The sequence below is a fragment of the Olea europaea genome, unplaced genomic scaffold (genome assembly GCF_002742605.1).
Source record: "Olea europaea var. sylvestris unplaced genomic scaffold, O_europaea_v1 scaffold1201, whole genome shotgun sequence".
NCBI lineage: Eukaryota > Viridiplantae > Streptophyta > Magnoliopsida > Lamiales > Oleaceae > Olea > Olea europaea.
The window spans coordinates 126,291-137,040 of NW_019229430.1; the positions used below are offsets into that span (position 1 = coordinate 126,291).

Genomic DNA, 10,750 nt, shown 5'->3' on the forward strand with positions numbered 1-10,750 from the left:
GAGGCTCCCACGCTTCCCTACATGGTGGATGGTGCATCCACGTACAGGCTTCTCCCTTTGGCGTTCAGCCTCGCCAGAGGAAGGCATGTGGAGTGAGCCTCGAAGTTTAGGCGAGGTGACCCTAGAGTTGGGGATCTGGACCTCTCCTCCGAGGCTCCCACGCTACGAGAGGTATTTGAATTTAATGACATTTTATTGAAACTAAAACAGTTACATAAGTTGGGAAAGATCCTCCAGCGATGCAGTACATTCACTGGTAGTAAATTCTGAGATGCTCAATATTGCCCTCCATGTCTTCAATTCTGTAGGTGCCGGGTCGGAGTTCTTCTTTAACTCTATAAGGACCTTCTCAGTTTGGACCCATGGTACCTTCTCCAGGTCCTTTGGAGGAGAGGAAGACTCTCCTAAAGACCAGGTCATTGATTTGGAAGAACCTCTTCTTCACTTTAGAATTGAAGTACTTAGTCATTTTCCTTTGGTAAGCAGCGAGCCTCAGCTGGGAGTCATCTGTTCTTTCATCAATGAAGTCGAGGTTGAACCTCAGTAGCTCGTCATTAGATATTTCGCTGAAGTGTAGACGACGAGGTGATGGTAAACCGACCTTGACTGGGCTCATGGCTTCGGTTCCATAGGCCATAAGGAAAGGAGTTTCCCCCGCGAGAGTTCTGGCAGTAGTTCGGATTGCCCATAGCACTTGAGGCAACTTATCAACCCAGGCTCCCTTTGATGCATCCAGTTTCCTTTCGAGGACATGTTTGATCATCTTGTTTACAGCCTCAACTTGGCCATTGGCTTGAGGATGACGAGGTGTTAAGAAGTGCTTCCTAATCCCAAGTTCTTCACCCAGGTTCCTGACCTTTTTATTGTCGAACTGCCTTCCATTGTCTGAAACTATGGAGTGGGGAATTTTGAATCGGCATATGATATTCTTCCAAAAGAACTTGGATGTTTTTGCTTCTGTGATTTTCGCTAGCGGTTCGGCTTCAACCCACTTCGTGAAGTAATCAATGGCCACATGGCAAAGTTCGCGCCTCCTCTAACTTTGGATAAGGGACCTATAAGATCCACGCCCCACTTAGAGAAGGGTCATGGGTTGGAGACGGCAGTTAGCTCCTGTGAAGGTTGCCTCTGAGTGGGAGAGAACCGTTAGCACTTGTCACATTTGCGCACGAATTGAAGCGCATCATTTTTCAAAGTGGGCCAGTAGTACCCTTGCCTCAGTACCTTTTGTGCCAAGGCTAGTCCTCCTGAATGATTGTCATAAACACCTTCATGGATTTCCCTCAAGATGTAAGAGACCTCGTCTCCCCCCACGCAGCGAAGAAGTGGGGAGGAGAAGCTTCTTTTGTAAAGTACTTCGTCAATGAAGAGGAAATGAGCTGACCTCTTTCTCAGCTTGTAGGTCTCATCTTTGTCAGTGGACAGAACCTGGTCCTTTAGGTAGGCTATGATTGGTTAGATCCAGATGGGGATTTTTTCGACCCACATCACCTCAGTGGCCTCGGTAGACGGCGTGAGGAGGTGCTCAATTGGTAGTATAGTAAGTAGTTTGGAGTCCTTGTTGCTCGCGAGTTTAGAGAGAGCATCCGCATGTGCGTTTTCGAGGCTAGGGATCTGCATTATTTCGAATTTTTCAAAAGATGGGAGGAGGTTCATCACCATCTTCAAGTAGGAGGCTATGATTTTATCTCTAACTGAAAAACTACCATTCACTTAGCTCAACACTAGCTGGGAGTCACTGTTGATACGTAGTCTCCTTACTTGCATTTCTTTGGCTAATATGAGGCTCGCAAGGAGCGCCTCATACTCAGTAGCGTTGTTGGTGGCCTTAAACCCGAATCTCACGATTGAGTTCAACTTGTGACCTTCTGGGCTTACAAGGACCACCCCAGCTCCCGAACCTGTGTCTCCAGCCAAACCATCCACGAACAAGTTCCACGTGGGGGGCTCAACAAGTTCCATAGCCTCTTCCATCTCGGGTACATTGGTGAACTCTACTACAAAATCAGCTAAGGCTTAGCCCTTGATGGCTGCCATTGTCTTAAAGACAATGTCGAATTCACTTAACTCTACTGCCCATTTTAGTAGTCTTCCCGAGGCATCTGACTTCTGTAGCACTTGCCTCAAAGGGAAGTTGGTTAGAACGTGAATGGTGTGTGCTTGGAAGTAGGGCCTCAGCTTCCTAGAGGCAGTGATCAAGGCTAAGGCTAGCTTCTCCATATCGGGATAGCGAGATTTCGGAGATAGGAGTGCCTTGCTGGTGTAATATAAGGGAGTTGGGTGGTTTCTTCTTCTCGGGTTAGGACTGCACTAATGGCCTCATTGGAGACGGCCAGGTATAGTTGAAGGATATCGTCGGGCTTTGGCTTGGAGATGAAGGGGCCTGCCCTAGATGCCTTTTCAGGCCCTAGAAGGCCTCTTCACATTCCTCATTCCATTCAAACTTCTTCCTGGCTTTCAATACCTGGAAGAACGGGAGGCATTTATCGATAGCCTTGGAGATAAAGTTGCTAAGGGTTGCCACTCGTCCTGTTAGACTTTGGACTTCCATGGGTTTCTGGGGTGATCTCATTTTGAGTAAGACATTGATCTTTTCAGGGTTGGCTTCGATTCCTCTTTAGTTGACCATGTACCCTAGGAACTTGCCAGAGGCAACGCCAAGAGCACACTTGAGAGGGTTGAGCTTCATCATGTATCTCCTGAGGATTCGAAAAGTGTTATCCAAGTGCATCACATAGTCGTCTGCCTTCAGGCTTTTTACAAGCATATCGTCAACGTAGACTCCCATTGTCTTGTCGATGAGATCTACAAACATTTTGTTGACAAGCCTTTGATAGGTGGCCCCGACATTTTTCACCCTGAAGGGCATCATCTTGTAGTAGTAAATGCCTCTGTCAGGGATAAAAGAGGCGTTCTCCTCATCGGTCGGGTACATGGGTATTTGGTTATAGCCAGAGTAGGCATCCATAAAGCTCAGGAGCTCATGCCCGGTGGTGGAGTCTACCAATTAATCAATTCTCGAAAGTGGGAAACTGTCTTTGGGGCATACCTTATTGAGATTGGTAAAGTCAATACATACCCTCCACTTATTGTTGTGCTTCTTGACTAGCACCGGGTTGGAGACTCATTTCGGATAGATGGTCTCTCTAATGAAGCCATTTTCGATTAGTTTCCGCACTTCTTCCTTCAGAGCCTCGTATCTTTCTAGGTTGAGGACTCTTCTCTTCTATCGATGCGGGGCAACCTTAGGTTCTATCTTTAGGTGGTGACAATTGACCTTGGGGCCTATGCCCACCATGTCCTCATACCTCCAAGCAAAGACGTCAAGATTCTTGCAGAGAAAATCTTGTAATCTTTCTTTCATGTCGTTGCTCAGGCCTATGCCTACTTTCAACACCTTCGCGGGGTCACGAGATCGATCGGGAAGCTTTCTAATACCTTAACCGGATTTGTTTGGGGTTTGTGCTCAATCACGTGGGGATCAATCTCATTGATCATGGAGAGTTCTTCCTGCTTGAGAGGTGCGTCGATCATGTCAACATCCTCTCGTTCGGGAGGGGCCTCACTTGGGACGTCTGCCATATCCACATCAGTCAGGATGGCATGTACCTCTCGAGGCTCAACCTTTCTGATGGAGCTCAGGTAGCACTCTCTGGATCCTCTTTGGTCACCTCTCACTGTTATCATCCCGTTCTCAGTTGGAGTTTCATGCATAAGTGGTGGATGGAAGTGACGGCTCCCAACTCCTTCAGGGCTAGTCTACCCAAGACTCCGTATTAGGTCGACCGACTGTGTGGTTTGGGAGGACTCTCCCATCTCTATCGCCAATGTTATCTTTCCTCTCGGAGTGATACTATCCCCAGTAAATCCATATAAAGGAGTGGTGGTGGGCATCAACTCGTGGTCCAGGATTATCTTATCAAAGGTGGATCCGAAAAGGATGTTAGCGGAGCTACCGTTGTCTACTAGTATTCGATTAAGCCCATTTCGGCCCTTACTACAAGTGCATCACAATGGGAGTAATAAACCCCTTCAGAGTCCTCTTGGGTAAAGACGATGGGCGGTACTTGGTTTCTTTGGGAGCTACTGTCGACAATATAATTGGTCAGTGGGAGGCATTTGGCCTCTCGGGCATAGTTTCGTTTTGCGTTTCGAGTTTTCCCTCTCATGTAGGGGCCTCCAAATATGGTGTCTATCTCGTGAATAGGGGGCCCCTCTTGTGCATAGCGGTCCCCACGATGCCTTTGTCCTTCCCTGAGCCTCTCTGCTCTATGTTCTCTTCAGCGGGGGGATACATCTCACTGGCGGGGGGTGGCCTCCTCATGCCTAGGTCGCTGGTCATTCCTAGGCCGGGCCCGTTTGCCTGTGGCGAATCATTCCTCCTGTCTTGGGGATTTTCCCGTCAATTACGGTATGCGTACTCCCGACACTCAGACGTGTCATGACCGTAGGAGCGGTAGTACGTACAATAATCGGGGGGTTCTGATTAAGCCTATTCCTGGGTCTTGAACTGCGCCCCCAGCCTCTTCCTCTACCGGAGACTGTTGTGAAGTTCCTGCTTGCGGGTTGGTGGTAGTTGGATTGACATCTTCAAATGCTAAAGTTGGAATTGTGTTTAAAGTGGTTATGGCAAGTGCTTGCCCTGAATTATTATCACCAGGTGGGTTCATCTGGTAGTCCATCAAGTGGGAGGTCGGACCCCAGACGCGCTGTCTCTGTTGAGGTGGGAGGCCTCTGCTGATTCCGGTGTTTAATTAATTCTTCATTAATAATCTCCCACCTCATCATTTCCAACAGGGCGTCGTAGGTGGTGGGATCTTGGTTTTACACGTCCCTTCAGAACAGGGTGTTTATATTCAAACCTCCTCTTAGGGCTGACAAAGCTTCACGATTGGTAAGTTGCACGCAATACGTCATTTCGTCGGTAAAGCGTGATAAAAAGCTTTTCAAGGATTCTCCATGTGCTTGCCTCATATCTTGAAGGCGCTGGATGTGGGCCTCTCTCTCTTTGCCCATCACAAACCTTTTTAGGAAAGTGGTCTTAAATTCTGGCCAACTCTTTATGCTCCCAGGCGGCAGTCAACTATACCAGATTTTCGCTGCTCCACTAAGTGTCAAATGAAAAGCTCTACACTTCACAGTGGGGTGGTGCCTCTAAGGCTCATATGAGTTTTATAAGCGCTTAGGTGTTTCTCCGGGTCACCTCTCCCATTATACTTTGGTATCTTGGGCATCACATAATAGCTCGAAACCTGGGCATTTCTTTGTTCCCTTGAGAATGACAGATTTTCATCGTCATCGTTTAAGTCACAGGACCTCTGTTGCTCATCTAAGTCATTATTCTCTTCAGCTTCTTACCTAGGCGGTTAATGAGAGGGTCCAGCTTGGGTCCTAGCCTCCTTTTCCTTCTTTTGGCGCCTATTTCTAGGCAGAGTAGCATGAGGGGCATTTTTATGCCTTTCCTCTGACTGATGAGATATTGGAGCTGGGGGCTGTGGTCTATTCCGAGGCTCGCGTTGCTATTGCCTGAGCCTCAATTCTGCGAGGTTAATTCTTTCAAAGACGCTATTAGACCTCATAGGTCTTTGTTCTGGCTCATATGCTGGTGGAAAGTTGTCCTTGTTATACCGGGCCTCGATGGGTTGACCTCCAGCATAATTGGAGGAAACATCAACTTCTACCTCCCTTTCCCTGGGGCTTCTGCCTCGACTGTATTCTGGTGATACAACCCTTTGGCTCTGGACTTACTCATCTTGGTCGTAGTACCCTTGGGGTGCATAGGAAGGAACAGGGAAGCCTCACTGGCTCAGCATTTGGGCCATGAGAACTCATGGCCATGTTTTGGCTAGCAATGTCCCTCATATTTAAGGCCATGGTGGCCATCTCCCTTAACAATTGAGCGGCCATCCGCATGCCAGCTCTTCTGTGGTGGTGGTGAGGCCGATGCCTAGCTACAGGGGTAGCTGTCGATAGGGGCATTCCCACATTTTCTCTTACCCTCCTAGGGGGTACATCCTCGTCTGAACTCATTCTCTTCTATTCCAAACTCAGATTGTTGCTAAGTTGTGGGGATTCCACTTGTTCTTTTTCAAGAATAAATCATTTTTCAAGGGGGATGTCAAAATATTCTTTTCGATAAGCTTCCTCCACACAGTTGCTCGTGGTTATAGTGTGGTTTCTCACAGACGGCGCCTATCTGTTGACCCCAGAATATGTTACCAACAGATATCGGACTCACCTGTGCACATGTAAGCATGGTCCAACACGCTAAGACACGTGGACGGCCTACGAATAATAGCAAAAGGGACGAGGGAACGACTCAAAGGCGCAGGACGAGAACGTTCAAAATTCGACGATATGTTCGCATAACGATTGTACAATAATTACCAATCGGTGTTTGTATAATGCGAGTATGAATTCATATATGTTGCAAGAGAGTAAAATGCAAAGAATGTTGTATTTGTTCTTGTGTTGAATCTTGCATTACCCTTGTGAGAGATACATGGGGAGTATTTATAGTGTTACAACTTAGATCGTGGCCTTTGGCTGGAAGTACACGTGGCCTCATCTCGTAAGTTTACATGTCAAATTATAGGTATCATATTTGACTTCCTAGCCTGTTACACATTTATTAATTGGCGATTCTACCACTATATTGACAAGACAAGACACTTACACTATATAATGTGTGGCCTATCAATCAATAAGGAGGGATCCTTATGTAAGATCGAATCTCTGGAGAGGAGTGCTGCTTAGAGCCTCAGGACCTCGAGAAGATTGGGCCTCAGAAGGAAGGGCCTCGACTACAAGGTCATTTCAGCATATTAGCTTCGGCATCAGCACTTGGGGCCACGTCTGGCATGGGGCCTCGGATAAGATACCACGTGGGTCGGAAGAGGTGGGCCATAGGCCCAGTGGGTCCGCCAAGTGTCAATACGTAACATGTTACATGTTGGCGCAGTTAATTCTCTGTTAATTAACTGGAATGTAGCATTTACTTCTTTCATAGCTCATGTGTAGGTTTCCTTTTGTCCTTCTCTATGTAAGTTTCCAAAGCAAGGTAATAACTTTGTTTTCATATTCTTCTACAGATACATTTCACGAAGTGTAAAAGAAACCTGATAGAAGAAAAGAGCTAATGCTACCTGTGATTTAATACCATATGTACTATAGCTTTACTCATAAATGCTCCTATATCATTTAATTTTAAGTTCATGATTACATCTAAGAGATTTGTGATGCATTTGAAGATTTTTAGACACAAGAATTGTACCAGGTTGCAAGTTTATGCGAAGTTAAGTGTTAAAGCCCAAATATCTACATTCCCATAAGAAACTTGATAATCATAAAATGGTGAATATCATCATTTTTAGGATGTTTCAAACCTGCTTAGGTACTTTAAAAATATTTGTTTGTTGATTAGTTTACCTTTCATGGAGGTAGAGGAAGCCTTTTATGACATAAAATGCTAACTTTTCGGAGGTTCGTTCTCTCCCACATTCTCCAATTTCCTAAATGCTTTGCAACTACCTTACTCGCCACATTAATTATAAGTTAGTTGCATACTAAGCATTCTTAACATTAGCCTATAAGATTCAGACTTATAAGTTAGTTTTAGGCTTAAAGGTTTGGAACTAATTGCTGTTACTAAATTTTATTTATTTATTTGATCGGTGAATGTAAAAATTTCATTGATCAAAATTTCAATACAAGTACTCCGGGCTTACATTATTCGACAATGCACATCTTGATTATCAAAATCTATATGCTCGGTGCTAAAGATTCATAATGATGCAAAACATAGGGATACAAAGTAAACATGACTTTGTAGACATGTGTTTTAATGCGTCTGATGATGCTATCCGGTTGCTACCTGAGATCTTCGAAGAGTAGTTTGTTTCTAGCTGTCCAGATATGATAAACAGTGCTTGCGAGCGCTACTTTCTAGGTTTTAGATTGCCAAGATGTTCCTTGTCCCTCCTTCTTGATCCATTTCAGAGCACTCGATAATGTAGTCATGGCTCTAGTGATTCCGAGCCATGTTTCGACTTGTCCCCAAATTTCTTTACTCGTGCGACATTGGAAGAAAAGATGCTGGATTGATTCTGTTGTAGCTTGACAAAATATGCATCTATGGTCGATCTCCATGTGCTGTAATCGGTCTCTGGTAGAGAGCTTAGCTTTCGCACTAAGCCAAAGTAAGAAAGAATGTTCAGGGGTGATGCATGAACTCCAAACAGTCTTTGCCCATCGGTCGAAAATAATTATAAGCTTTAGCAATGCATATATTGTCTCCTTGAATCCAACTTGAAATTCTTTGGTAGGCAGTATGGATTGATCCTTCAACTTCCTTCATGCGTAGTGCAATGGACAATATCTTTTTAAAAAGTCGTGAGTCATCCTTTTTGGGTGACCTTTCCCGTATTGATGTCCCTCCCAAATACACTTGATTGATCCATCGCACCCAAAGTGTGTCCTTTTTAGCATGCACGTTCCACAACGACTTGGCTAATAGTGCATTATTCCAGCACTTTATATCTCGAAATCCAAGTCCTTCCTCACTTTTGGGGAGACAAACTTCAGACCAGGCAACAAGCGGTTTTTTGGAATTCCAAAGGAAATTCCTACAAAGCCGTGTGATCCTCATAGTGACTGCAGCGGGTATTGGGAATGTAGATAACCAGAAGCATTCGACACCTTGTGAGACTAATCTTATTAGTGCAGCCCTGCCCGCGTAAGATAATGATGAGCTTGTCTAGGCATGTATATATGCAGCTATCTTATCAAAGAAAGGGGCGTAGTGGATGACTTTCAATTTTCCTGCAACTAATGGAAACTCCCAAATATCTGAATGGCATGGAACCCCTCGGCATGTTTACCAATTCTTGGATGTCATCCAAATCTTCGCCCTGAATTCCGACTGTGAAAATGTTGGATTTACTTGTATTCATCTTCAGTCTCGAGCAATCTCCAAACTTGGACAAACAATCAATCAGTATACGCACTGATATAATGTCGCCCCTCAAGAACAACTTCAGGTCATCCGCGAATGCTAGATGTGTGATTTTCAATGGCCCACACTTTGGATGATAGTTAAACTCGGTGTTGTTGGTATTAGCTTTCAAAGCTCTTGAAAGATATTCAAGACAGATCACAAATAAGAAAGGTGATAAGGGCTGTTACTAAATTTTTGTTTTGATTTATTGTCACTTTGTTACTTTGATTTCACAGGGTAGCTGAAAAATGAAATTGTAGTTTCAAGCATCTGTATATATGAAATGGAAAGTTTTGATTGCTTGAACTTTTCTAGGAATACTTTGCAAATATCTTGGATTTAACATTACTAATTCTTCGTTCCAAGCAAAACCTTTTGCGGTTTATAATTAACACAGTTTCATATTTTCCTACAACATCATCCTGTTAATCATTAATTAAAAGTTAAAATTCTGATAATGCTTTATAATTGAAGGTATAGGTAGTGGGTCATAAATTTGACATAATGCTTCTTGATCCACATCACCATATTTCGTTTGGGGCAAGCTGGATTTATTTTTCTCAATGATGTTCTTTTGGAAATCAACTTCCATGTTTTCGTACATATTTTTGTGTTCATTTATCTATTTGTTGATGTTAACTATTTATGTTAAATTGGAGTACTGGAATGTCATTTGATGCATTCATTGACTATTCTATTGTAGTTGATCCTCAATAAGGTTCTTATACTAAAATAAAAAACTCAAACAATTTTTGGGAAAACCTCCATCCATGATTGTAGGTTTGGAGGTTTCCAGTGCATGAAGGTTTCGTTTTTCGTTTTTTCTTTTTTTGTTTTTTTAATTTGTTTTGTTCTTGTTATAAATAATTTTGAGATTTACATGGAATATTATTTTATTGAAGAATGTGTGGTTAAAATGATGTCAAATCACTGTTGAAGAATGTATTTTTTTGAAAATAATGTGGCTCAAACAAGCCCTTAATTTGTTTTGTTTTTATCATATATTTTTTTGGAAATTATTTAAATTTTTTTTTATCTTATAAATAATTTTTTTCAATTTGAAAAGAATTTAAAATTATTTTTAAAACGTAATTTTTTCAATCTTAATTAAAAAATAATATTTATTTTAATTTTAATTATTTCGATTTAATTAAAAAAATTATAATAATCTTATTTTTTTCTATTTTTTCCTGTAATTCTTTTTATTGTTCTTTAATTTGTTAAATCATTTAGTTTCTTTTCTTTATCAGTATTGGATTGAATGAAGTGAAGTGACTTTTGAAATTTGAGAAATGATTGAAAACAACACGACTTCGTTTTTTCTCCTACGATAAAAAAAAATTGAAATTATAAAACTTATTTTTTTTCAAATTTAATTAAATAATATTTATATATTCTTTATTTAATTTTTGGAACTTTTTTTGTTTAATTTGTTTTGTTTTTATTATATTTTTCGAAAATTGTTTTAAAATTTTTTTCTTCATATTGTAAATAATTTTTTGTTCAATTTAAAATTTTTTTAATTGAATTTTTAAATGTTTGAAGAGGTTTTCTCCTTTATGGTTATGTCCATNGTCCATGTCTACATTATTTTCTAATGTTCTACTTACCTTTTTGCATTCTTGTAATCTTATGGTCAAACTTCAATGACAACAAAATCAGGTTCTTAGAAGAAGGTTGATACATGAAATTACATTTAACATTTTAAACTATAATTTAGGATTTTGCATGTTACCTGTCAACATGACAAACCAT

General features: G+C 42.0%; 2 protein-coding genes across 2 annotated transcripts; both read right to left on the minus strand.

Annotated features, from left to right (window-relative positions):
- Positions 1 to 349: 349 nt before the first annotated feature.
- Positions 350 to 1,974, minus strand: LOC111374102. Its single transcript, XM_022996732.1, has 4 exons — positions 1,866 to 1,974; positions 1,492 to 1,694; positions 1,225 to 1,428; positions 350 to 1,036 (listed from the first exon to the last, which is right to left on the minus strand). The coding sequence occupies exons 1-4, from the start codon at positions 1,972 to 1,974 to the stop codon at positions 350 to 352; spliced, it is 1,203 nt and encodes a 400-aa protein (XP_022852500.1).
- Positions 1,975 to 8,015: 6,041 nt separating this feature from the next.
- Positions 8,016 to 10,750, minus strand: LOC111374103. Its single transcript, XM_022996733.1, has 4 exons — positions 10,731 to 10,750; positions 8,880 to 9,129; positions 8,308 to 8,755; positions 8,016 to 8,188 (listed from the first exon to the last, which is right to left on the minus strand). The coding sequence occupies exons 1-4, from the start codon at positions 10,748 to 10,750 to the stop codon at positions 8,016 to 8,018; spliced, it is 891 nt and encodes a 296-aa protein (XP_022852501.1).